This window comes from Dromaius novaehollandiae, chromosome 24 (genome assembly GCF_036370855.1).
Source record: "Dromaius novaehollandiae isolate bDroNov1 chromosome 24, bDroNov1.hap1, whole genome shotgun sequence".
Lineage (NCBI taxonomy): Eukaryota > Metazoa > Chordata > Aves > Casuariiformes > Dromaiidae > Dromaius > Dromaius novaehollandiae.
The window spans coordinates 6,149,948-6,177,810 of record NC_088121.1 but is presented as its reverse complement, the minus strand read 5'-3'; the positions used below and the strand labels follow the sequence as shown (position 1 = coordinate 6,177,810).

The following is a 27,863-nucleotide window of genomic DNA, read 5'->3' as shown; positions in this document are numbered from 1 at the left end:
CTTTTTCTCCTCAGGGAATACCATCACTATGCCAACTGCCTCAGGGGCCAAAAAGCGTTTCTGGATTATTGAGGACATGTCCCCATTTGGCAAGCGCCGTAAGACTGCGTCCTCGCGTAAGATGCTGGATGAGGGGATGATGCTGGAGGGATTTCGCCGCTATGATCTCTACGAAGACTGCAAGGACTCCAGCTGCCAGTTCTCTCTCAAGGTTACCCACTACCACTGCACACGGGAGAATTGTGGCTATAAGTTCTGCGGCCGTACCCACATGTACAAGCACGCCCAGCACCATGACCGTGTTGACAACCTGGTACTGGATGATTTCAAACGCTTCAAGTCTTCACTGAGTTGCAACTTCCCAGACTGTCAGTTCTCTGGCAATAGCACACACTTCCACTGTCTGCGCTGTGGCTTCCGCTGCACTGACAGCACCAAGGTGACAGCCCACCGTAAGCATCATGGCAAGCAGGACGTCATCAGTGCTGCTGGCTTCTGCCAGTTCAGCTCAAGCGTGGACTGTGAGGTGCCTGACTGCAAGTACAAACTCAAGTGCTCCCACTTCCATTGCACCTACCCTGGTTGCAAACACACAGTGGTGGGCATGTCTCAGATGGACTCACACAAGCGCAAACACGAGAAGCAGGAGCGGGGGGAGCTTCCTGCCATCTCTCCTGGTCCTGAGGGCCTTGCCCACTCCGCTCTTGAGTATGACATCCAGAACTCTTCCATCAACCTGGACAGTTCCCTCAACCTCAGCACTGACAACAACAGCTCCCTCTTCTTCCTGCAGAATGCGGCTGGCGTGGGCCTCAATGATTCCCTGGACCTCAGCAAGAAGCAGTCAGAAGTCACTGAAGGGCCCTCACCAAGCAGAGCTGGGCCTGCCTCTCAGGAGAGGGGAGCAGCGGCATCTGGCTCTGGTGATGTGGAGGATGAGGATGACTCTTCCCAAGAGGATGAGGAGGATGATGAGGAGGAGATGAATGAAGAAGAGGAGGAGGACGAAGAGGAGGAGGAGGAGGAGGATGACGACGAGGATGATGAAGAGGAAGACCTGAACACAGATTCTGAAGAATCGCTGCCTGACCCTGAGGGCCTGGCCACTAAAGAAGAGGGGGAAACAGAGGAGGCTGCTTCTTCCACAGACCATGGCGATGCTTCCAGGTCACAGGGCGAGCCAGCCCCGGCCCTTACTCCAGCCCCTGTTCCTACTGCAGCGCCAGCTGCTGCCCCAGCCTCTACCCTTGCTCCAGCAACTTCTCCTTAACCTTAGTGACAACAGCAGCAGTGGTTTGGTTTTGCTCTTATACAGAATTACTAAGAGGACCCCATATGAGGCAAGAACAAAGACTGGGATGGCAAGTGAAAAAACAAACTCCGTGCCACACGAGAGAGAGGAAGGAAGGAAACCCATGCTCCACAGGCCCCATAAGAGAGACAGGTTCGCAGCAGAACTGGTGCTGCATCACTTCATTCTGCAAATCACAGAAAATCAGGGCAGGATGCAGCAAAAATATACCCTTTTCTACAGACACGAACCTTGAGGGTGCCGGCTGCTTTTCCTTGCCCCTGTATGGTGCGCGGGGCCTGCACCCATCTGGGGACCCTTCATTATGGGTGGGGTTCTAGCCCCCCATTTTTCTTTCTGTTTTTTTTTTTCCATGTTTTCAGTTGTACGATATTAATAATAATCTCCACTTCTTGGAGGGGGGTGGGTGGGAACAACAGGTAATGAATTTTAGAAATATATATTTGTGTGTGTGTCTCTCTCTTGCTATATATATATATATATAATGTACACACACACACACATATATAACATGCAAGGAATTGGTGTCACAAAGACAACTAGCTCAGCTTTTGCCAGTGGGAAGGAGGGGGTGAGGGGTGTGCTCTCTCTCTCTCTCTCTTTCTCCCTCTCCCTCTCTCTCTCTCTCTCTCTCTCTCTCTCTCTCCTTTCTCCAGCATTAAATGAATGGCATCAGACAGCAAGGGTGGGAGTGGGTATTTATTGTCACATAAATGAGGACGCATTAATGAATGAGCAGGGGTGGGAATGGGACACTCCTCTGTTCTTCCAGAGCCTTTTTACTATTAATGATAATAATTTTGAATGCTATTTATATTGTGAAACTTTCTCTGTCTAGTGCTGTAGGGCACCTTTCCCCATCCCTACTATTGTGCCTGTAGGGATTTAGCTGAAGTAAGTGGGGGAGGGCACAGCGGGCAGTTAAAGGGTCTGTCACACTGGAGGACTGGGGTTAATCTCCCATCCAGTTCCACCTCAGCCCAACCCCCAGGTGCTTCTCCTCTGCTGAGGGCGATTCTTTTTTGTGGTGCTTCAGTATCCCCATCTCAGGAGGACTCAGTAGAGTCAGGAGGTTGTGCGCTGACACTGTGCCGTGCTGTAGCACGAGGAACACTGTGCTAACAGAGGCGCGTCCTAGCCCTTAAAGCAGCCTTGTGAAACGCTACTTGCTTTCTGACCCAAGCAGTCTTACAATGACGGGTATCCCCCTCCCAGCCCTCCACTGAGGATAGGCAAGTCTGTGCACCAGCTATCATCTCTGGTGACTTCTGGGAGAGGGTGAAGGCACCACTGAGAGGGAGGAGAAGGCAGAGCCCAATTCAAGGACTTGAAGAGCCCACAGCCAGATTTCCTGATCAGACCGGGGGGGGGGGTCCCTTTGCTCAGCACTAAGTGGGAGGACTGTTCTGTGGCACCTGGGGAGCCGTTGGCCCAGTCATGGTTATTGCAGCCACAATACCTGAGCCTGCTGCCACCTGTGCAGCATAGCGAAATCAAAGACTCCGGGGGGGGGGAGAGAGAGGGGCATGCCAGTTGAGGCCAGAATGTAGTCCAGTTTAATTAATGTATTTCTGGGTCCATGCTGATAATTTTGCCAAGTAGGACTAATAGCTTGGGCACAGCATGGGCAAATGCATCTTCACTGCATTCAGCCTTGCTGCTTCCAGTACCTTGGACTGTCCCCTGGTTACAAGCTCTCCCCTGCGCTCTTTTCCTAGCCCAGCCTGGGAACACGCACTACGGGAGGCTGTCCAGGACTGACAGCGGGGACGGTGGCTGTTGACCAAAATCCTCACCTGAGTCCGAGAGAGGGGGTTTGGCTACATACACATGGGCTCCAGAAGAACTAGCAGTATGAATCAATTCTGATAGTAGTGATTTCAGTGCCAGCTTGTAAGTATACCAGCCTACCAGAAGGTTCCTTGTGTCTTGTCATATGCATCTCCCCCCCCCCCCTTTTAAATTCTAATTATTTTTTCTAACATCATGCAGGCACCCCCCGACCACCACCACACACTTTAGCTCCAAGGAATCCCCATAATTGGTTTCCAAACTAAACAGATAGATAAAGGCCTCAAGGAGGTTAGGTTGTTTCATGCCTGCTGCCTCCCCCCCCAAGGAACTGGTGCAGATCAGGTCTAATTTATAAACAAGCAACTCAGCTGTGTAAGTGTGGAGACAGAATGTTCAGACATAATGTTTCAAAAGGAAAGGCAAAAAGATTAAAAAGTTGTACAGTATTTTTCCTGTAAAGGTTATTATTATATATAGAACAAAAGAGAAACAACCAATGCCGGGGAAAGTGTGTGTGGGGGGGGTCACCTGCCTTCTGGATAGCCCTTAGATATGGTTAATTGTGTGCAATTCCCTCCTACCCCCCCTTTTTTTTTTTAATTTTTTTGTGCGTGCGTGCGTGCGTGTGTAGGGGGTTGGCCGGGGTGGGGGGGTGCCTTAACTCTATGGTTTGAGGCTGACTTCACACTCCTAGCACTGACTGGAGCTGCACGATTCTGAATTTTAACTTGAATTTTATAGAAGAGATGAAACAAATGAAAACAAAACAAATGAAATATTGTTATTACTAGTTTGTAGTTTATTTAATACTTTGGAGTTCTTTTACTCTATCAGTTATTTGTGTGGCTTTTATTTTTTATAGGGTTTCATTTTTTTGTTTGTTTTTGTTTTGTTTGGTTATCCCCTGCCCTCAGCTGTGTGTTTTCTAGCACAACACAATTCTTGAATATAATGAGGCTCATGTTCCTGGAGGCAGAGTGAGGAGGGCATGAGCGCCTGGAATTTCTAGAACAGATGGGGCAAAAAAAAAAAAGACTCTACTTTAATGGCATTTGCTACAGGGTCTATATACTTGTACATTTTCCCAGAGTATGGTGATGGGCTCCAAGAGGCGCATCTATGGACCTAACATAAACTCCATTTTGCAAAAAACAGTTTAATATGTACCACTGAAATCAACATGATCTACATCATGGACTTTGTGGGAGCAGGATCAAGCTCCCTGCCTTCAATACAACATCCTGCAAGCTTTAATTTAAACCTGCCTCTGTTTTTAACATGGAGGGGGGGTGGAAGGGGGGGCTCAGTGGCAAGATGGGGAGCTCACTTCAGTCGCTTGCTTGTATTCAGAACAGGCAGGCTGTGGCCTGTTCAGGATCTCCTGCTGATCTGAGCTGGGAACCAGCACCATGACACAGTGTTTTTACCCCCCCCCCCCCCATTCATATCTCAGAATCTGCTGACTGAACCTTCACAAGATGGTGGGAGAACGCAGAAGTGTGTGGAGGAAAGGGGTAAAAATAATTTTAAAAAAGTCAACCCTGTGGCTCTGCTAATGCCGGCCCACTTTGCTTGGAGCTGGCCGTGTTGCGTCACCCCAGAGGCAGCCTTAGGCAGGTGTAGCCAGTGCAGTGGCACTGGGACCTGAGCTGAAACGGGGCCCTGTTTCACTCGCCCTTCCTTCTGTGGTTACCTGTGCCAGAGGGGCCCGTGTTTATCTATGCACACCATTTTGTCCCCCAAGGCACCCTATTCCTCCCTAACTTCTCAGCCTTTCTCCCAAACCTTTATCACTTCTTCAGGAGCTGGCACAGGGAAAGGATTTCTTTCCTGACAGGCTACAGCCCAGTTCAACACCCAAGCAGGGCCTGAACCCCACAAAAGGTGAGGGACCCTCACAGGACCGTGGCTGCTCTGTCCTTCCAGATGGGGCCTTCCAGGCGGCCGGCCCTAGCCCTAGGGGTGCTTCTCATTCTCTATTTCTGTAAATCTCTTACTGTGTCTATATTTGCAACAACAAAAAAGTCAAGAAAGTTAAACCCATCTTTTTTTATTCTGCCATGTTAAGGCTTTAATTCAGCAAAACTCTTAAGCACATGCTTTCTGAATAGGCATAGATTTAAGCCCCTGCTTAAGTGCTTTTCTGAACAAAGGCCCCATAGCACAAATCCCTATTTCAGTGAGGTGGGGTTTTATTCCTGCTTCAAGCTACCATATCAACAGGACTGTTAATACTATTGAAATACATGCTTAGAAGAATGTTACTAAAGTGAGGACCAGAGAAAGAGAGAGAGAGAGATTCAATCAACTGTATTAGGAGGGGGAAAGAGGAGAGAGGAAGTAGAACTATTCTGTCCAAAAAAAAATATAAAAAGCAACATGAACCTTGAGATGGACCCTCCTGATTCTGCTACCATTCACTACTGAAAAGCAAAAAAAGAAATAACATAAAAACTATTGACTAGATTGTTCATTCTAGCCACAAACTCAACTGGATTAAAGTCTGTGTGGAAGGAATTTTGTAAAGAAAAAAGATTTTTTTTTCCAATGTAGCAAAAAAAAAAAAATACAAAGAGGGAGAATTCTAGCCTTTTGTAATATCCATATTGCACACTAGGACTATAAGCCATTGCTAGCTCATTTTGAATTTTAAATGTGTAATTTTTTTGTTTTGTTGTTGTTTTATTTTTTTCTTTCCGTGGGGGAGGGGGGGGAAATAAATGCTTGAACCACCAATGCTCTTTTTAATGTTTTATAAATATGTATGTGTATATATATAAATATAAAAATAATATGTATGCACATATATATGTGTGTGTGTATATATCTATATGTATATACATATATATAGATATATAGATATATATATAGGTTTTGAGACAAAAATGCAGAAAGTGAAAAAAAAAAAAAAACACCCTAAACAGGATGGTGTGCTCTGATTTACTTGAATCTGGTCTCTTCAGCACCTGCGTTATTAAGAACTGAATATTTTTCCACTTGAATTTAGTGCTATTAGAAATTTAATATATGTGTTTTATTTATTTGATTTTTTTTTTTTGCATGACTGATGCAAGGTTTGACATTTTCACTCAATAAAAACTGGAAAAAAACTAAAATTTCAAATGATCAAGTTGTCTTCTTGATTGAGGAGCTGTTTATTTTTTAAAGATCTAACAAGTCTTGGAGCAGTTAGGGCCTTTAAGGCAGCAGATGGCTAGTAAGCACCCTGCACCCATGGTTCAGGACTAGTGCTGTGATGAGAACTGCAAAAGGAACTGAGTCCTGTTCGTATGGACTCTGGCCTCGCAAACCTTTCAGGCAGCTCTATAATTTTATTTGAAGTGTTCACTGGGGCCTCTGACAGACATGATGCTCGTACCTTCACGGTTTGCTAAACTGGGACCTGAAACTACAGATGTGACTGCTTGAGTTTTCACTTCCCCCCACCTACCTTGGCCTGCAAACTTAGTAGTGAATGGGATGTGCTCTGGAATTGTGCTCGCTGTACCCCACATGAAACCTTACAAGTACATTCAAACCCCACTACATGAATAGATGTCTTTCATCAGCTTCAGCTAAGTTTGGATACCTGCCTAACAAAACAGACAAGGAAACCTGACTTCTGCATGGAAGGGATAAGGATGGGGCTGGGAGGACTGTCAGAAAGTGGAGCTCGTATGTCAGATGTCAAAGAACACTAAGAGCCACTAAAACACCATGTTGAAGCCATATACTGTGATAGCAATTAGCAAGAACACATAGAACAGTATGCCAGGCATCGAACGCACATCTGAGCGAAAGCATTCCTTACCTGGCCATCCTGTAACTTCTGCTGCAGAAATACGTATATACCATGCGCGCTTGCAGAATACGACGACTGCTGTTTGGGGTGAGAAAGTCTTTTTCAGGCAAGAAGGCATCCTGACATCCACTGTACAGTGTAACACTGCATTGGTGCAGCTGATCTGGCAGCTGTGAGTGCTGACTGTAAAGAAACAATAGTTCAGATAAGACCACTGGATACCCAATATAGCTTGTTCCCACCATACTCCTACCGGACATTCACGCCAGGCCTGTGCCTTTCCACACCAGAGGAAGGTCTAGAACATGCTTTCATCGCCAGGTCTCCTCTCTGCTCTGAAAGTGGCAGACGGGACAGGCAATATATGCCTTTTTATGAGACAGTGAACAAGTTACCTTGAAGAACAAGCATGTGTTCACAGCACATCAGGTGCTCTAAAGCACCCTCATGTCACCTTCCAGGGAACGGCATGCACCTGAGTACTCACTCCTGAAGGGAAGTACATTGTGGGCTCACATCCTAGTGTTCCCTGCGCTAATCTCTGCATGTATTGAGACATAAATTTGCCCGGAGCTCCTTCTGAGCTGACTGCCCCCTCCTGCACCCCATGCGAATACTGGTCTGTCACCGCTGAGGCATAAGGGCCACACACAGACCAGCTGCCTGCCTTGAAAGGCCGGCCTGAGTGCCCTGGAAATGCAGTGGGTCCCACACCAACAGCCAGGATATGCCTGTCAGGGCATCCTTCCCCTCGTAGCCTCATTCACAGCCACTGCAATGCCAGACAAGCTGCTCCTCCTTCAAGCTGGCCTGGCCTACAACACTGCTCTGGTGCCTTTTCCACAGAATTGCTGCGGGGGAGAAGGGGGTTGGGGGGGGGGGGGAGCAATGGTGATGCTCTTTTTGTGCCCAAAGAAACAAAAGGAAACCCTTCCTGCTTTGCATTTCCCCACCATCTCTAAGCAGCCAGGTGTTTGCACCTCGCTGTCTTTCCTGCCATCCGTCAGAGAACCCAGAAGCAGCAAAGCAGAGCTTGCCAAGCCCGATGCCTTGGCAGCAGTCACCTCCTTATTAGCAGAGAGGATTAGACTTCTCTCTCTTTCAAAGCCCCTGGTTGCTCTGCTGCAGCTCCCAGCCATCCTGTTTTCAGATGTCATTATCTGAACATGCTCCTAATCCGACCTTGGAGCACAGAGGTTTGTTCTCACTGGAGCTCTGCCCACAGCACAAGGGATATTTACATCACTGTGTTTCCGGGAGGGGAACAACACAACTCAGTGCTTGAAAGCTCTTGCTGGAACTTGCCTGCTTTCTGTGGAACTCTCACTGCACTTAAATAGAAGAATGACTATGTTATGGGAGAAGCAGCAAGTTGAACAAATCAAAGCCTTACTGCTGCATTCATTCCAAACGCTCGCAACTGGTGACACTGCAGTTCTGCATCCGCAGCTCTGCATCCAGGTCCTGCACTTCGTGAGCCATGGGGAGGAAGAGGGAAAGCAGCAGCCACCCAGGGAGGCTGCCTGTTTTAAAGCCAGGAGAAAAACTGGCCAGTTCCTGCTGCTATTACACTGAGTATATCAAGCCTATCCCTGTAGCAGCATTTCTGTGAGTGCAGGACCCTACAGTTGCACATACATGCATACATATGCACAGCACTACACTGCCTGGATCACGCATGACGCTGGGTATCTACATAGTGCTTTTCAGCACACTACCAAGTCTTGTGCAGCAACCGCTAACATAGGCATCCACAAAGGGTGTATCCTTTGGCACCAGCCCAGACGTGCAACTCAAACAGAGAGGACTGCTTTCCCCTTTCCAAACAATTCACAGACTTTAATCCAATAGAGACAGCAAAAGTTCATTCCCCTCAATCATAAAGAAGCATTCAAGGTATTCGAGGACACAGAATGGGAGACCAGATGGTTCTGCCACTGCTTCCAGTCATCTTGCTCTTTAGATGTCATTATCCAAACATGCCCACTGCAGCCCTAGCACACAGAGAACTGCCCTTGCCAAGGCCGTAAGGGCCAGCAATGACAGAAATACAGAAGACAGAGTATCAGTGTTGGCCTAAAATAAGGGTAATGGCCATTATGGAGGCACAAGAAGATGATTGTGACTATTAGTCCAACTGCTTGTCACAGACAGTCTAGGAACAGTATTTATAGCGACTTACAGTGATTAGAAAAAATAATACTTTGGGTTACACCTCTCCTTATGCCTCAGTCCTGCAAGGAACAGTTTTTACATTGTACAAGAAGATGTAGTTTACAGGAATCTTTCTTACAAGTCTTCATCAGATCCCAGCTCCTCTTTAGTCACCCCCAGCAGCACATACCATCTCACAGGGAGCTAGCTGTGAAGACCAGAACGCAGAGCAGCCGGTGCCAGGGCCAGCAGTTACCCTGAGCCACACCATCAGGTGTGAGGAGCTGGTGCAAGTGTCCAGAGGAATTCTCCTCACAGCTTGCTCAGCTGAGTACAAAATGCAGTAAAACATATTCTGTTTTGGGAGGATATTCGCTCGGGCAACAGAATGCCTCCTACACCCAGGCAGAAGCAAATTCAGGGCCCTGACGCTTCCTGGTACAAAAGAAGAGCAAGCTGTTAGGACACACAACGCACACTAGGGATAACTTACAACCTGCAAGAACCAAAGCTCGACATGCGATTCCTAAGGCATGCCAACATAAAGAAAGGCCTGGAGACTTGCAAAGGAAATAGATCTGTTAAATAAGCCTACCTTCATGCCTCTAGACTAGACAAATTTGGAACTGAGCAGGATTTTAGTGTAGAAGAGCAGTGGTTGAGTCCCTGGGTCACGAGTCAGGCTTGGGAGCCCATGGGAGTCTGATGGCAGGAGAACCCATAGAGCAGGAAAGGGGAACTACGTATGTGTTGCTGCAGCTCAACCTACTATTGAGGAAGTGGGACATCCCTCTCTGATAGGATGGCAGGATTGGAAAATCCCAGTTCTCTCAGAAGACTAGCAAGTGTTATTCTAACTTGGCCTCCTCCCTATAACAGGACAAGAAAAGAGAGAGAAAAAAAATAGGTCACATAACAGAGAAGGGGGGGGGAAAAATGGAGTCAACTTTTTGGTACTGTCCATGCTATGCTGCCCACATATGGGAGCTAGGATAGAAACCAGCCTTTAATAGATAATAACTAGCAAATTGATATTACATTCCTCAAGACTTCATGGAAATTTTTTTTTCACTGAGCACTGGATATAATAATCCAAAGCAAGGGAGAAAGATTATGACAAGAAGTGAAGGACAAGGAAGAGTTTTGACCAAACATTTAACAGCTAAGACCTTCACAAGCAATCTCTGAAACTCCCCTCACAGTTCTGCACAAACCCTTTTCAGGGGTAAGGTTCTGCCCCACCAGCCCTGCCACATGGTACATACGGACTGCATCAACCGCTGGTGTCACAGCTGAATTTTGCACTTACACTTCTGCACTCAGCCACAAAAGCATGTTCACACAGAACTTGCAGGTGCCTCTTTTAAAGCACATTGGAAGCCCTTTTAAAGAAAAAGCTATTGCGGAAGAGAGAAGAGGAGGAACTAGCCAAATCTCTCCCTTCCCCAACTTCCAACCTGCATGCCACAGAAGACTGAAGCTTTAAAACATTATAATAAAATCTCAAATCACCTTCAACGGGAACATGAACTTTAAAGCCTTCTCTGAAAGTCAATTAGGAGCTTGTACCTATTCTAAACAGGTTGCAGGGAATGTTTTAGAAGTTTCACACACGCGCATACCTACGTACATACACACACACCTACGTACACATACACGCACAGATGAATAAAGTTCTGTTTTTCTCTAAAAATTAAGACAGAACTTATTCGACCAAACTTTGAAAGAGCAAGAGCATGAATGAATATACCTGTAGACAAGTCTTGCACATACATACTTACAGTAAAATATACACATTTGTATAACACATACATGGGGACAAGGGCAGTATGCCAGTCTGGGTGAAAGCACACACTAGCATGTGAGGGAACTGCATATGCAGTGTCTAGTCTACCTGCTGTATTTTACAGGTATCCATAAGCCAGCTATTCTGAGGGCACATGATGACATACTTACATGCTTTTTCATGTGCACACGACTTTTTTTGTGTACTTTCTCTTGTGTCTCACACACTGGGGGAGAGGAAATGTACACACTAATCTATTTTTTAAGCAGACTGTGCAGGAGGCTCTACAGTTATACATACATGCAACACGTTAGGATAATCAAGATGCTTTTTAGTCTCTCTCTTACAGACACTATCACGCACCTAAACACAACACTTCGGCAGGGAGTCCCTGCTTTTGTGGTCTCTGCTCTCTTGAACAAACTTCACCAGTAGCTGAAAGCTGACAGCACCTAACTCTGGAGGGAACAATCTCTATAAAAAGGGGGGGTGGGGGTGCAAAGTGGGGACAAAGGCACTAAACAGCATTTGTAAGTACTGTGGGTGTTCAAGGGGGTGACAAGTTCTTCTTGTAAGCCCTGGGGCAAGAAGGGGGCCCATGAGAACCCCCAACATGCACCTCCTTTACCAGGGCCTCTGATTTTCTATGCATTTGCTTAGAAGCTAGGAAGGAGGCCCTCTTCGGAGGCTGATCCCTTCACCTTGCCCTGGGGAGGCAGGGTGCTCTGGCTCCTAGTCCTGCTCCTGCTCCTGCCCTTGAAGTGCCCCAGCCCCATCCTGGCCAAGGAGGGGCAGCCAAAGGAGGCAGCTTCCCTCCTTCCTTTTGCTCTTTTTTGGCAGGGAAACTTTTAAACAAACAAATGAAGAAACACTGAGGATTTAAGTAAACAGACAAAGATTTATCTGACAGGCAGACTAAGGAGCCTTTCCCTGCCCCCTTCCCTTCCCACAGGACAGGGAGCTGCCTTGTGCTCGCTCTGTGAAGCCAGCTACCAATGGCATTTGTCCCAAGCCCTTGCTGTCACCAGGCAGCCCCTAGGACCCTTGTGTGGTCCCAGACTAGAACCAAGCTGTGCCTGAACTTCAGAGCTCTGCAGCCTGAAATACTAAAGAAGAGGATAAAATGAAGCCATCTGATCTGTGGCCAAAGCAGGTCATAGAGCCCCTCACAAGGAAAGCAAGTTCATCCAGCTACCAGACACTAACCTTGCAGTCACATCTCAGGAAGAGCCCGGTACGCTCACAAGATGCAGGGGAACCAACTCTGGCCTGTGGCCAGAGGTCCACGCCACAAGCGCTAGCGAGGGTGCCTGCCCCAGAGGTGAGTCCCCTCAGCCAGCACACCCGAGAGCTCACCGCCGCAGCGACTCCCCATCCCTCCACAGAAGTGCAAAGGGGCAGCAGCCCACTGCCGCAGGCACTCACTACGCTTGCTAGAGTTTTCCTGTGTTTTATGCAGGTTATCAGACTCAGTCTCTCTTTTTTTTCTTTCTTTTTTTTCCTTTTTCTCTGTCAAATAAAGAGTTGGGGAAAACGAGGCTCCAGTTCCAGGCTAGATGTTAGGCTGCACCTGGCTGTTTCTGGGGGATGGAAAAGATCGCAAAGCAAGAAGGCACCCCGTCCTTCACCTTGCACCCAAAATTTACTGTCTGCAGTGATGGAAGAGCTAATATTACTGTACAACAAGGAAGGGATACAAAAAACATAGAAGTAAGCTGGCAAACAGGCATGCAGAGATGAAATCTGCTGTTGATACTGTAAGAGGGCAGGAAGCAAAGAAAGTTCATCGACATAGGAAAGTTGCAGCAATTTAGCACATAGCCTTTTGTGTATGCACATACTTCAGTTTAAACTGCTTTATCTAAGACAAGTTCATTCAAAGAGACGGAAGAACATCTACCCAAGAATTTGCTCTAGTTTAATTAAGTCAGTTAAAGAAATTAATTTTAAAGAGGTGTTACTCTGGCTCCACATAGGTAAAACCTCAGTATGGGCTTACAGAAGCAGGGGGATAAAGTTGCAAGCAGTCTGTTTCTGCAGTGCTAGAGAGAAAAAGGGAAGGGGCATTAGGAGGCAGACAGGCATAACGGAAGACAGACAAACCGACAACAGGGATGCTGTACGAAACAGACATGCCAAGCAGACAAAGTGACCGAGAGACAGACAAGCAGGCTGGCAAAGTGACAGGCACAAAAAGAAAAATGGGCAACGAATAAGCCAGTTGTACTTCTAGATGCTCTTAATCACACCTACCCAGCCAATCACCTCCTCAGTCAGGAGACATAGTCCTAGAGAAAAGCAACTATTTTATCTAAACCAGAAAAGAATAAGTAGTCCAATCCCCACCCCCCACCCCTTCAGACATGTTTTTGTGGCCATAAAAGATCTCTTGCTATTTGCACAAATTCAGAATAAAAAAATCCTAAAGGGTTAAATCCTCCAGCAGATGTAGAAAAGTGGAGCCTGGGGGGAAACTGGGGGTGTTCTTCTAAGATGCTCCATATTGTAAAGTAACCCCTGAGCAGTGCTTGCAAAGCATTTGGGGAGATTTTTAGTCTGAAAGACACTTTACAAAAATAAATTGTAATTGAGTTTAATAATCTTCCCCTTTCCAGAAAGGGCCTGACAGATGCTGCCTAGTGCTCACTTCTGCCCCATTTCAAATATTTTTACCTTATTTGGATGAAATATATTATTTTTCTAATGAAAGGAGGGTTTTTTTTTTTTTTTTTTGACGAAGAGCTGGTTTTCCCTTCGTCCAGCTGGTGCCTTTATTAGGTTAGTGCTCGCTCCCTTTTGGGGATGGGATTGTTTTTTTCCCTGAGCTGGGAGAGACCATGCCAGCCCCTCAGTCTACAAGTGCGCAGTTCAGAGCTTCTACTGCACAGCAAATCAAGGAGTTGGGTCATGCCTTCCATCCTCTCTGTCCCCTGCTCCCCCCACATGCAGCTTGGGTACATTTCCATTACTTCGTTTCACTTTTGACAGCACAGGTAGTGGTAAGGGCCAGCCTTGCAACAGCGTAACAGGTGGACACAGCTCTAAAGTTAGCCTTACGGGGACTAACTTCTGTGTAAGCAGCATAAGACATAAGAGGGTAAAAGGAGAATGAAGAAAGCTGGGAAGCTCCCTCTCGTACCCTCAGGTGAATCATTGCCCCTGTTTCACCTCCCAGCATTGCTATATTTATGTTCTCCATCACTTGAGGCAAAGCCTGTCTCTTGCTTGGCACTTGCATACCACCCAACAAAGTAGAGCTCCAGTCCTGCCTGGAAGTCACTCAGCTCCAGCCTGGTATCTTGTTTTTGGTGCACAGGGCCACCACTGCATACAATTTGTGCTGAGTGTAAGGCAACAGCACGCAGGAACTCCACAAGCTGCTGGGTGTGGAAGGTCTAGTCAGGCACTGAGATCAGATTTGCCCCGCAAAACTACACCAGGCTTGCTGCCAAGCCTTCACTTCCCCCAAGGGACCCACTCCCCCACAAAGGAAAGGCAAAGGCAGCCTCCATTTCTGTGTCAGGCACTGCAAATGGGAGCACCAGAGCAGGCACAGACTGGGTTTTTTGCAGCTCCAACACAGCCCCCTCTCTCACTGAGAGGGCAGCCCAGCATGCACCACGCTTCCCTCCACCATTACGCATCAGGGTAGCCCCTCCGGCAACAACAAAACCCCTGACCAGGGTGAGGTAACCACTGGAAACACAGCCAGTTCCCCCACCGCTATTGGAAACAAAAGCGAGAGAGAACATATGTATTAAAAAGCACTTACATGCCAGAAGAAGCTGAGCTGCAACAAGGAAAGACCAGGTCTAAAATGGCTGCCTCCAAGCCAGGGCAAGCTTGCTGACCAGTCAACACAGGCAGAGATGAAGAGGCTGCTCCAGGAAGGTCATGCAGCTCCTCTCACACAGCTGTGCAGTCCAGGCCATCAGGAGCCAGACAATCAGGGGAGAGGGGCTGCAGCTGGGTGGTGTGCTGCAGCCTTGCACTGGTCTTACTCCTGGACACATCAGTTAAGAGGGGCTGGGGATTTTTGGTGTGAGCTGCAGGACCTAGCAACAAATCTGGTTTCCAAAATCTGCTTTCTCTGCAACTTGTCTTCGTCACATCTCAGTAGTTACTGGCCAATATTTTTTACCCTCACATGAGGAAACTGAGGCACACTATAAGTAAAATACCTTGGAAAATGTCATGCAGAAGATCAGCAAGATTTCACAGGACCCCACTGTCCATCCCCTTTGTTCTGATCCCAAATACTGTTAGGTTACACTCCCAACAAGCAAGAGGCAATAAAAAAATTCTTCCTGTCAAAGATTCATGTAGGGCTTATTCGTCAATCATGGGGATGAGGAAGGTTGGACAAAGATGATCGGGAGACATCTCTCCTTAACCCTTTCCCACTTTGTCATATTTTTTGAGTTCTCCACTTATCTCATGTGGCTACTGAACAGCGAGCTTTTATATCCTCAAATTACTGGAAAGCACCAGCCTGACATTGCTTTCTCTACAGGGCAGACCACAGGTTCACAGGGTTTCAGTGAAATGTGCTGCAGTGACACTGTTCAGAGGAGGCTCCCTTCACCTGTTTCCTGCACAGCATCAAGAACCTATAGAAACCATGTTATGAACGAACTGAACTCACCAACCTGGGCATTGTTTATTCTTCTTCCTGTGTTAAAACAAAGGCTGATTACAGTGTAAAACAGTCTACTTGAATAAGCCAATCAGTGGGTAACTGCTGCGGCTGTCTTTGTTTTCTGCAGGCAAAGGGTTTGCTACCTGGTCATCTTTCAGCTAATATGATGCCATCCTCAGTGTCTACTGGCCAGTGGGCTAAACATTTCACAGAGCACTGATCTACGAAGCTTGTTTCTAGCCAAAAAAAGAAAGAATTACAGTTAGAAGTCAGGCTACACAGTTCATCAGGACCAAAACACTGACCCCAAAACTACTGCTATACTGGAAAGAAAGACGATACAAGAGAGAGGAACAGCACCCATGATTTCCAAAAATACCTGCTCGTAAGGAGGTCTGGCTTCTTCCAAATTCTCTGCTGATGGGTTGGATTTCCTCAACAAAGTATACAAATGCCCCACCAGGAACAAGAGAATGAGAGTTAGCTTTTTGAGCAACAGTGGCTATGATAGAGTCTGCTGGGATTCATGTCAGGTTAGGGAAAGAAAAAGCTGTAACCAGTTGGTAAAGGTTGTAAGAACGAAAAACTAAGGGTGGGAAAAGGGCAGCTGAGGAAAATTGCCTTTTACTGCTGCACCAGAAAACTTGAGGCAAAGGAACTGAACACTGGGAACATGGAAGAAAAGGGGGGGAAAATGAACCCGCAGGGATGCTTGTACTGTAAACCTCGTAAGTCACTCTGCAAGGCACATACCTCAGCAACATATTTTCCACATTTCACCGACTGCTGTTGTCCAGGCACTTTCTATTTTCAAAACCTTCTATGTATATAAAATGTACACAGGCAGGACAATACTTTTTCATTACATCCCTGCATTCAGTCCTGTTTTCTTTTCACAAGGATTCTTGGCTTGTAGAAATGAAAAGTGCCATCTCTTAAGAAAAGCCTTTGCTTTTAAACACTTTCAAATTTTCCCGTTTTAGCTAAACGTGACGTTCTTTGTGAACGTTAAACGGCAGAGAGAGAGAGAGAGATTGAGAAGGAGAGGGAGAGAGAGACACACACACACTCACTCACTCCTGGGGAAGATATTCGTCCATTTAAGGAATGAGAAATCATCACATTCAACAGCAGGTCTAAATACAGTAATACGAAGGTCCCTTTCTCTCCCCCTGAGCAGGAAAATGTCACTGTGTACCAGACACCCAAATACTCAGGAATCAAGTAAATCCCTCATTTTTAAGAAGGGAGCCAAATATTTCTGTTGAACAAAGATGGGACTACAGTAGCTACGAGTTGCTGTACACCATTCCTTTCAATGGCTTCTGTACTAACATGGCAGGGTTTGCACAGTCATGGGATACCGCACAGCATTCCCTGCTGGTAGATAAGATGAAATGGCTGTGGGATATCTCACGCGCTCCCTTCAGCACCTCCTGCTGCAAGGGGTGGAAACAGAGCGAGATGCTGCTTTCTGGGCCCTGCAGTGCCTCCTGCTGGGAGGAAAGGGACCAGAATAGCCGCATTTTTCTCAAAAGGTGATGTATCCACCTCACCCTATGCAATGACAGAGGCAACCTAGCTCTGGGGTGTTGTTAGAGCTATTTATATTGTACTTTGTATTGCACTTACATCATTCTGTACACTGCCTCCTGCTGACATAACCTAGGACTGGAGCAGCTGAAACATAAACCAACCATAAATGCCCTCTTGAAAACAATTTATAAGCACTGAATTTCTGGAATCTCCCCCTTTCCCTCCCTTTACCACCCTGCATGCATATTTCTCCCCAGAATAAGAGCCACAGCAATCCAGTAACAGCCTGGTGTTAAATAGTGGTAACTCATATTTATTACAATTATATACAATCGTATTTTATATTTTAAATCTATACATGATCACACAGACGAGCACGCTTGCTTGGTGAGGAGAGGGTGACTCAGATGTTGCAGGAATTGCTCTGCTAAGAGGCTCTGATGCAGTGAATAATAATTGGACACCACCATTTTACCAGCTGAGAACACAATGCTGCAAATGAGAGGTTTCAAAATTCACCGTTTTATTCTGTGTATAGCCCCAATGGGGCAAAAAAAGGCTGGGCTGGGCAAGAAAGGATAGCAGTGTACCTCAGAGCTGGAATTGTTCTTTCTTCTGCAAAGACGGCTTTGCTGAAGCAGGCACCTGTCATTGTGCAGATGCAGGTCTCAGCTGATCGTTTAAGAAGGGTTTTCTCCTCATTTAGGGAAAAAAACAGGCGAAGAACCATTGTGAAGATTCAGAATTAACCAACTATTTCAGCATCTGATATCACCTCATTCATTTAAGGGAGCTATAAATAAATTTTAAGATGTCAAAAACTGATGTGATCTCTGTTTGCCTTTGGAGGAAAAAAGGTAATAATTGGGATGAGTGGGGTCATCTTTCAAAGCCTTCTTTCACTGGGGAGCAATTGGTAACAAAGCCACCTGTTCTCATGCATTTTCCTGTGGCCGTGAAACTTGGACTTGGATCCCTAGCAAGAGGCCACTTTGATGAGTGGAAGGGAGCATGTGGGGTGGGAATAACGTTCTTTGGACCCCACAAGAAATTTAGTGTTTTTAAATGCTGGGTAGTTTCAGGAATTTGAGGCTTGACATAAGGCTTGGAAGTAGGTGGCTGAGAGTGAGCTCTAGTGAGGAATTCAGGGTTAAAACTTTCTGATTTGGAGATGGAACATCAATTAGTTTGAGAAATAAAACAGAGGGTTATTTTGGAAAACAGAGAGAACTGGTTCAGGACTTTTGTGGGATTAAAGGCTTGTGAAATAGAATAGCTCAGGACTGACTGGTTTCTGAGACTGAATAGAAGGACTCTACGATGCAGTGAAGAGGCTGACCACTTCAGGAGAGATGCTGGATGTTTTTGTAAGATGACTTATTTCTGTAGCTGTGGAGCATGGTAAGGCGATTGGTCTTCCAGCCTATGCAGTGACCCCAGGTCATGGGGAGAAGGTGGGACTGGGAGGGAAGAAGCAACCACTGCAATGCTGCACAGCCCTGTGGTGAAACAGGGCCCACCTTGTTCGCTGGGCAATTATGACCGTATTCAAGGTCAATCACGGAAGAATCACTGGAGGGGATGGGAGCACTTCTCTCCACAAAATGGGAGAGGCACCAGGGACAGTGCAGGAGGCTAGGGAAGATATACAGCAGCTGAGGAAGAAGCCAGGGTGCCTTAGTCAATCTCATTCTCATTGCTGGCCCCTTCAGGTCTTCGTAGCTTTTCCACTTGCTCGTTAATCTGCCCATCTCCTCCTCGCCGGTCCTCAGTCTGGACACCCAGACATTCCTCCTCATCCACGTGGCTCACGTCATCATCCTCATCGTCTTCTTCCTCCTCTTCATTCCTTTTGCTTTCCCTTTTCTCCTCCTCACCCTGCACCTCCATCCGCACTTGGCTCTTGACGTCAATCACAGCCTTGTTGCCCTCCTCTGTGCTCAGCAAATGGCAGCTGACCTTCGAACCCTCAGGGCTGTGATTCTCCTTGACTGGTGATGAGGTAGCAGACTCATTGCTCACAGGCGAGATGTCACTGCTGCTGTTATGGTTGGCAGCAATAGGGTTGGAGGGTGAGCTTGGTTTCACTGGGATCTGCCATGACGGGATCTTAGGAGCCGAAGGGGAGGGAGGGAACTGCCTCCTTGGGGGGCGGGGGGTGGGGGAGAAGAAAAGGAGAGAAAGGGGCTTTTATTAAAAACACTGAGGGGGTTATCATTAGAGAGAAGGGTGGCATTTGTACTGGGGGAATCACGTAAAGCAGGACTGAAATTGCAAGTCTCCTTTGTCATAAACAAATAAAACCAAGGCCACTTCACTTCTTCAGCCAGCATCTCAAAGTGCTTTACAGGCACCCAGTAATTGAGCCTACACACAAGGGAAAAGCTGCGTGCACACAGCTGGGCAATCTGAAGTGCTGAAATGATCTGGTTTGGCAATTTCACAGACTAAGCTGGCACTCAGGAATGCTGCCCTCTGGAAAGATAGGGGTGTTCAATATCCCTTTATAAAACAATCACTAATTAATTGGTAAAGAAAATTCCCACTGGAGCAAAAAGTCAGAGGCATTAGGCCCTCAGGTCTGAGCCAAGGAATTTCACCATCTGGCTCTCATCTCCACTGTGATACACAGCTATCGCATGCTGGCTCATTACAATCCAGAGCCTAACTCCTAGTCCCAGCATGCACTTCACATGTTTGGGCCAGACCTTGGCTGCTGCAAACTGGCTCAGCTTCCCTGATTTGAATGCAGTCATACTAGTTTGCACCAGCTGAGGAGCTGGCTGTTCTGTCCTCAGTGAGTCCTCTCCAGGTGGGCTTTAAAGATTTGATAGCACCAGATTAATGCCCAGCCCTAAAAGGAGAATCCAAGTACCAAAGAGGACAAATACAAGTGCAGCAGGGAGCACTGGTACCTTCAGAAAGTCATCAGTCATGAATAACAGAGCAAAAAGAGTGTCTGATCTGGTATTTCCCATGCAAACACAATCCTTGCTTGTGCATGTGGGAAGTGGGAGTGTGAAGACTTATCTGATCAAGCTCTGAAGAGGATGCTGTGCGAGAGGGAGTTCACATGCCCCTTAGGAACTGGCTAGTGCCAAGAACAAGACTAGAACAGACCAAGAAAGCTGGTTGCTCTCGGGCAGTGAGCACTCAAACACAATAGATTTCACTTTCTTAGACTGAACTAAGAATAGTAGTTGCACTCATCTCTCTATCTCTGCTGCCACCACTAGCCATGGAGGAACTCTGCTATTCTAATCTCCATCTCCTGTGAGTGCAAACAAGCTAATGTCTGCATTATTCAACCAGTATCATAAATGCTACCAAGAAATTCAATTTGGAGACTTTCTTGGCTCCAGTGTTGCTGCCACCTGCACACTGCAGAAACATTTGCCTTTTTGTAAAACAAACAAAGAAATACTTTTCTTTTTCCTAAAAGCATTTATCCCCCAGCTGCATAAAATAGTGATTTTTCCCTAATGACAGCCCCTTCCTCTTTCCCACTCTGGGAAGCTGCTCTCCCCCTGCTGCTGGCCAGCAGTAGACAGCTGAAAGATTTTGTGTCTATAAATCAAAGATGAAACTCTCCTCAACAAAAAGACAAAGGACAGGTAGGCCTCTGTGTTTGCTCCTCCTCCAGCCTCACAGGTAGAGGCCTAACGAGATGAACAGGTCTGTAATCTCTGAACAACTTTCCCATTGCTGAAGAGGCATCATTAACTAGTGCTCTCTCCCCAGCAGTGATGCTAGTATGAACTAACTTAACAGATGGCAACTGAATATGTGATCTCAGTCACCCAAAGCTTTCTACCATGACTTCTAATGGGAACAGGAGGGGTAGGGAGAATTTAAAAGAATGTTAAAAGCCAATACACTTTTCAGACTTCTGAAAAGCACACCTGTTTAGATTCAGAACATATTTAGTCCAATCTGAAATCTATCTTTGAAGTCCACATCTTAGGAAACAGATAACATGAGAAGACCTAGTCATGTGTAGAAGGAGGCAAGGGAGTCATATCAGAGTGAAAGGATCAATAGCTGAAAAGCTAAATAAACTCTGAGATATGTTCTAGGAAAAAAGAATTTTCATAAGAATTGATATCTGATCCCTGTTCTTATGACTTTCCCCCAGGGTGGGATTTATATTGCCTCATCTACAGTATAAGATGTCTATACCTGAGCTAGCCAATGGAGAGATATAGACTCTACTGAAGTATGATTCTTTTCATTCTACTTATGCCCTAACTGTAAACAGGTCAGATGAATTGTATCCAGAATGGCCTCTCTCTCCATAATGGAATGTAGGTGGGTAGCTCAGATGGAGACCATATACAGTCAACACCTAAAACTAGGTGAGAGGCATCCTACCTGTGGTGAATGACAGGGGATTTCTCTGTCTCAGACAAAGAGGAAAAATCTTATTAATGACGCAAAGCATTCTGTGATTTAAGGCAAGTTTGAAAAGCATTTTGAGACCTGCAATTAGAAGGTGATAGTGGAGTGCAAAGTGGTATTATTAAAACAGCAATAACAGGATAGGTATAGAGCTAGTTCCTTTTGGGAATACCTTTCCTCTCAATGACTGAGAGAACACCAGAAAGCAACCCTTTCCCCGCATAGTAATCTGCTCACATACTCCATCCATACCGGTTCAGGAGGAGTCCTTTTAATGAGTAGATCTCAGATTTCAATTCATTAATATTCTGCGACTCCAGAATCCAGTTGGTGGAAGTTGTGGCCTATAACACAAAAAAGAAGTAAAAATCACAAGTATGAACTAGGAGATAGCTCACAAAAGTCACATTTTTCTATCTTACCCTCTCTCTCTCCTCTCATGTGAGAATCTCCAGAACTGGGGATAACATATATAAAACCTATCATTTAAAATCTCTCAGGTCTGGGCAGAAAAACTTCCACAGCGAAGGAGGACCTGAATGGATTCCCACAATGATCAGAAAAAATAGTTCTCTCGGGGTGCTAAGACAGTTTGAATATTTGCTTTCAGTTTCGGGAACTAATTCATCTTTTTTCCAACCTAACATGCATGGTCGCTGTTGAAGCATCTCAAGGGGACTTTTCTTTTTCCTTTAGAAGGAGCCCAGAGTGTGAGAGAATTCAAACAAAGCAAGGTCTGCATAGGAAGTTTTCCACCAACATGTCAGGCAGAGAGCAATACAAGAAGAGGTAAACCAAACTGTTTGACACTGACCTATGGCACCATTTCTAGAAAAGAAGAACTATGATCCTGAAAGGCAGTGGGAGTTACATAGAAGAGGGTACTTTACACTTTCCTGAGACTGCACTTAGCTGAGGCAACAGATTCAAACATTACATATAAATAACTGGCTTAAGACCCCTCATTTATTTCTCCTAGACCATGAAGTAAAGGGTCAATAAACTGCACTGTGTGGCATTTAGAGGTGGACTGATAAATTGCTGCTTGAAAGCTCCAAAAACTTTCCCCACTAGATCTGAACACTTAGAGCTTCCCCACTAGATCTGAACAATTAGAGCTATGCTTGAGTTACCAGATTGTATCTCCAGGAAGCAGCTGGACTAGGCACTCTCTCTTGGATATTTCAAGGCAATGAATGCAATTTGGTGGGGAAAGATGATAAGTAACTCATGGAAGCCTGGTACAGCTGCTGTCAGCACTGCATCAGAACTGCTATGGGATGTCAGGCAGAAATTAGAGTAAGGTAACAACTGAGGAGAACACGCTGCATATAATACTTCTGGCAATTTTTCTTTTAACCTTTTAAGGAACTGGAGAAATGTGAAGAACATTCTGAAGGAGAGATCGTCACCTGTGGTTCCCCCATCCTATCACTATGGCAACTCCTATAGGGATGGGCTGAGTATGGAATCAAAGAACACTCACATCTAGCACTTCTCGTAGTTATTTCTGTTAAAAGCTTCTGGGAATCAGTCTGTCTGTGAGCACCTCTCCAGAGATATTCCTAATAGATTCCCCACTGAAGGAAGCTAGGACTGGAATAACACAAAACTCCTTTGCATCAGTTCCTACTAGGTGTAACGAGCACTGGTTTCCCCTATTTATTCTTTACACAGACTTCAGCTAGTATTGAATAATCCCCGACATCTTCACAGCCAGCACTCCTCACAGTGACTTCTGGGCTGTGAACCCAATAAGCTGGGAGAGGCTCAGTCTCTAGTAGCTGTGATATACACAGATGCGTTCGCTTGGGATTCACACTCCCGGCCCTCAGACAGCAAGAATCGAGGAGCCACTGTTCTGGCTCTCCAAGACCTTGAAAGCTACAGCAGCACATTAACAAGGGAGCGATTTCCACTCACTGGTCTGCAAAGGACTCAAATTTCCAAAACACATATGGTGCCAGATGCCTAGGATTTAGAAATAAAATCTGACATCTGGGGCTTTTTAGACAGTCTCTTTAAAAAACAGTTGTAGAAAATTCAAGCCTTGAATTTTTATGTACGTTTTTTAATTACTTAAAGCCCCTCTTTTTAATTTTTTACAGCATGCCAGTAGGAGTTTGAAAAGCAGATATAAAAACTTAGATTACAGCTGAGAAAACACAGCTTTTATTCCTTGGTTTGTGGGGTTGCCCAAGTTTTTCTTTGTACACATGAGGTTTAGATATTATAACAATGTGTGCTACCATTTCAGAGCAGAAGGGAGAAGGGGAGGGAAGGAAAAACTTTTTTTAGGACTCTCTAAACCACCAAGACACTTATGCCCTTTTCCCTTCTTAAAGCTCAACATGTGGTCTTAATCTTAACACTTACGACCTGAAAACAGTTTTCCAATTTCCGGACTGGCTCCAGGCCACCGTTCCCAAGAAAAATTGAAGTAAAGTGTTGTGACCATAAACTGGCTTTCATGGTTGGGTTTACAGCTGTGCCACTGAGGGATTCCTACTGTATAGCGTGCACACCACATAGTCAGCTGTGGCCCACCAGTTACACACCATCAAAGAGTTTGCACAAGACTGAAGTATAGGTAAGGGGAGAAGACAACTGCTTCTGCTATAGGAAAAAGGCTAAAAAGCATTGTGTAAGGGATTTCATAGCAAAAAGAGAAAGCTCTCCCTGCACAAAAATACTCAAAGATGACTGGGATCTGAATAACCACAAGTTTGTGAGTGAAAGGAAGACTTCAGCTCTACGTGACTTGTTCAAATCCATCCCACCTCACATATAACCAACACCTACTGGCTGATAGGAGACTTAGGACAACAGCTGCAAAGTGCTTTAGAGATGGAAAGCACTAAGTCTCAATGCCAGAAGAAAAATCAATTTTGGTTAAAAGTGGTTACCTGAAAGCAGAGATAACTAAACTAACTGGCCACAGCTGGCAGTTTTATTGCTGGGTTCCAGTCAGGATTCAAGGTGTAGGGGCCACTGTGAGAGCCAAATGTGGTTGTGATGGGGCCACCTATTTCACTGAGATGACCAAAATCATTGAAACAAACCATCAACAGTAAGGCTGTTCAGTCATTACCTGGCCTGGATCTGAACAAGTGACTTAGATACAGTATTTCAAGCATGTGTTTGGCCATTGTTGTGAATCAAAATACAAGGGTACGGGAAAAATATAAACATGAAAATGACATACTATGCACAGATAAAACCTCTGCACATTTGGCCTTCACCTCTTTTGGTCAGTGGACTAACAGGACAGCTATTCCATCTCAATTGCAATGCAGGTTGCCTGTTTCTTTGCCCTTGCTCTAGATGTGTAACATACTTGTACTTTCTTGGTACAGGTAGGAGTTACAGAGCTGAGAACAAGTCAGGGGCTAAAAACACAAAGGCTGCATATGACACTGTATAACAAAGTCCTCTCAGAAGCTAGATATATTTCACTGGGCACCCAATTAATATCCAGTGCTTTGAACAGACAGTCTAGATAATGCCAGGTGCAGAGAAACTGGCAGGGAATATGAGATGAAGGATGAGTTCTGAACCCAAAACAGTGCTTATCATGTGCACACAAAAGAAGCCATACATGTTCCAAAGGAGATGGGGATGTTCTAAGGGTGAAGAGTTAGGGGTGAGTACCTTAGAAGCAGCCAGCTCTTGGGTGAGTTCTTGGATTTTCTGTTGTTGCTGTATTAGCAGCTCCTGAACAGCTGCTAAAGTTGTCTGTAACTGAGTCACTGCGAGGGGAAAAGCAGGAGAGTGTTAAACTGAGATACATGCATATATACACACACGCGTCTTTCCTGCTGTCTAGCTACAAGATGCCTCTATTCCTACTATATCTAATTTATCTACGCCCGCCTGCTCACTTTAATCCGTATGATTTATCTGCACTATGGGTAATCTACCTGCACTGCATCTAACCTCCAGTATTTCTAGTTTATCTTTCCATTGTATAGATGTCTATAGCCCACAGTATATCCATCCAAAACCTCTCCCTTCTAATTATATTGGTTTATGATTTGTACATCTCCCTGAACTTATACAATGTTTGTATCATTTATCTATCTTGGGCCTCACACAGGCAAACTCAGGGGCTAGCTCCAATCTGGAGAAAGGCTGGTCTCAGGATTGACCTTAGGGTGTCATGAGAAATGAAAGATGCTTTTCTTCTCACCCTCCACTAAAAAGCCTAATTAGCATCCTCCCACCCTGAACCCACCAGCTTCTTCTCCCCCAATACCTTTAACAAACTTACTGCTGAAAACCACACTTTTTTGCATCCCACCAATTGAATATACTTTGTGCTTTCCCCCTTGCATTTCGGGAAAACACCCTGTATACCCCTCCTACCCCCTGCAGACACTGAAGAACTTCTATTGGACTCCAACTCCTGCTGTAGGAGTACTTTTTCTACATTAGTGCTTTATCCAAAGCTTTCAGCCAGTAAACAAGCTGATAAAATAAAATAAAATTAAAAACTCTATTGGCGTGACAGGTAACAGCTAATCCAGGCCACCATTAGGGCATCAGGTAATGAACAGGTGCCCTATAGAGTCAATAACAGAGAAGGTGGCTGAGGTCAGGAAGGCACAGTAATTACAGACTCTCCTGACTCCGCTTTGGGTTTTCAGATGGAAGGTGGGGGGAAAACACCAAAAAAAAGCCCCTGAAAACATCAGAGAAGCAGAAATTAAAAATGAACTTTACAGCCCTCCGAAAGGCTGTCATTTTATTCCCCTTATTAATATTCTGAGGTTGGGAGCCTTTCCGTAAAAACATAATTAATTGAGGCCGCGCCGACAGTAAACAAGCAATTTCAAATTAAACCGAAATGACGGCGGCTTCATTTGCAAATGTGAACAGATTCTCAGAGCAGATAAATGAAGTCACCATGTAAAGTGGGGATGGAGGGAAACAGAAGGGTGGGGGGTCTTTGCAGAATGGAGGATACAGGGAGAAGGACTTTGAGGGGTGACTTGATGGAGTCATTAATCTTTACCTGTCTGCGTCACACTGCCACTCATCTCAGAAATGTTTGACTCAATCCTCTGAAGCTGTTTCCTGTCTTCTTTGCCTCCCATGATGAGAGGGAGCAGGTATTTCTGCATGGAGTACAGGAACTTCTTTTAGGAAATAGGGATATTCAAAGCTGTCTTTCTAATCTAGGTGAAACTTCCTTGAAGACCACCGCCCAAACCTCATCGTTCAGTACAGAGCCAGTGATCATTTATCCACACACCTGGCTGAGAAAATAAATTCTTCCTGAAGTAGTTCAAAGAAGTTTAAAAAGAGAAAATAGGAGTTCTGTGGTTACATGCTTAGGGGTGCTGAAAGACAGTTCCTAACTCCATTTAGGGTTTCCTGGGACAGCTCTCAGTGCAGAGAAACATCCATCATGTGCAGAGCACAATTTCAGATCTTACGCTCTCTCCAGCAAACACACTAACATGTCGTAACATTTGAGCTACATCCACCAGGCAAGAAATGCAGAAGTGGGGAGGAGAAGGAAACACTGATACTGAAAGGGCCAAGGAAGAACAAGCAAAGGAATGAGAGGTACTATAAAATCTAATGAACTCTGGGAGAGCATTAGAGTGCTGGAGGTAAAAGCAGAGATCCAGAGAAACAGTGAAGAGAAAAGGAAATGGAGCAGAGTTAACAACAGTAACAGAGAACTGAGGAACCAGGGCTAAAGGAAGTGAGAATCAAGTTCCTAGAGGAAGGGAGGCAGCTCACTGATACTGTACACAGCCATGAAATCTACCTCCTTCTGCCTTTGCTGAGAATGGATTTGATCTAATAGGTCACAGCTCTCCCCTGATTACCATGGTTCCTTCTGCAGTGCTGCACATACGAATTGAATGTGCACTCTAACAAGAGCACGTTCAAGCACAGGTGAAAGAAAGGCAAAAGAGGATGGTCTAGGATGTTGAAACAGCCCTGGTAGTACCTAACAATCCTTCTTCAGCCTGGTTTTTGATGTACATACACCCACTGTAGAGGCATATATACAGGACCATTTCTGAGACAGAGCTGATTATCCAAACTGACGTGTGGGACAGTATTCTTTTACACTTAGTAGCACTGCTTAAAGATTTCCCTGTCACCGTACACAGCTCTTATCCACACAAAGCACATGTACACACACGTTTACACTCAGACATTCTGAAAAACGAACAGCTTTTGATGACTTTCATAAACAGTTCTCTTCTAATCCTCGCAGAACACACATGGACTACTATGTCTCATCCTAGTATCCTATCTTTCATATAAAAATCTATTTGCAACCCCCCTCAAAATCCCATGAAGGGCAGAGGGAATTTATCAACTGTCTCCAAAGATTTCTTACTCCAATAAAAGAATATGGGTCTCTGCTAGGCACACAATATGTCTTATGAGGTTTGGATAGACAACAGAGCAAGATCCG

At 45.5% G+C, this 27,863-nt stretch overlaps 2 protein-coding genes and 1 long non-coding RNA gene across 7 annotated transcripts in view; 1 reads left to right on the top strand and 2 right to left on the bottom strand.

Annotated features, from left to right (window-relative positions):
• Positions 1-6,027, top strand: part of CASZ1 (castor zinc finger 1) — a 179,191-nt gene extending 173,164 nt beyond the window's left edge. For all 4 annotated transcript variants that reach the window (XM_064525591.1, XM_026095548.2, XM_064525590.1 and 1 more), the window contains one exon: positions 15-6,027. In XM_064525591.1, coding sequence (XP_064381661.1) covers positions 15-1,270 — 1,256 coding nt within the window. In that variant the 3' untranslated portion in view covers positions 1,271-6,027. The remainder of the gene's footprint in view (positions 1-14) is intronic.
• The window catches only part of LOC112980590 (uncharacterized), a 29,387-nt gene extending 21,601 nt beyond the window's left edge, over positions 1-7,786 (bottom strand). Inside the window, exon 1 of the long non-coding RNA XR_003258460.2 lies at positions 6,918-7,786. This is a non-coding gene — a long non-coding RNA (uncharacterized LOC112980590). The remainder of the gene's footprint in view (positions 1-6,917) is intronic.
• Positions 7,787-17,310: 9,524 nt separating this feature from the next.
• PEX14 (peroxisomal biogenesis factor 14) overlaps positions 17,311-27,863 on the bottom strand; it is an 81,210-nt gene continuing 70,657 nt past the window's right edge. For both annotated transcript variants that reach the window (XM_026095554.2, XM_064525587.1), the window contains 4 exons: positions 26,436-26,538; positions 25,073-25,170; positions 21,674-21,765; positions 17,311-19,166 (listed from right to left, as the gene is read on the bottom strand). In XM_026095554.2, coding sequence (XP_025951339.1) covers positions 18,701-19,166; positions 21,674-21,765; positions 25,073-25,170; positions 26,436-26,538 — 759 coding nt within the window. In that variant the 3' untranslated portion in view covers positions 17,311-18,700. The remainder of the gene's footprint in view (positions 19,167-21,673; positions 21,766-25,072; positions 25,171-26,435; positions 26,539-27,863) is intronic.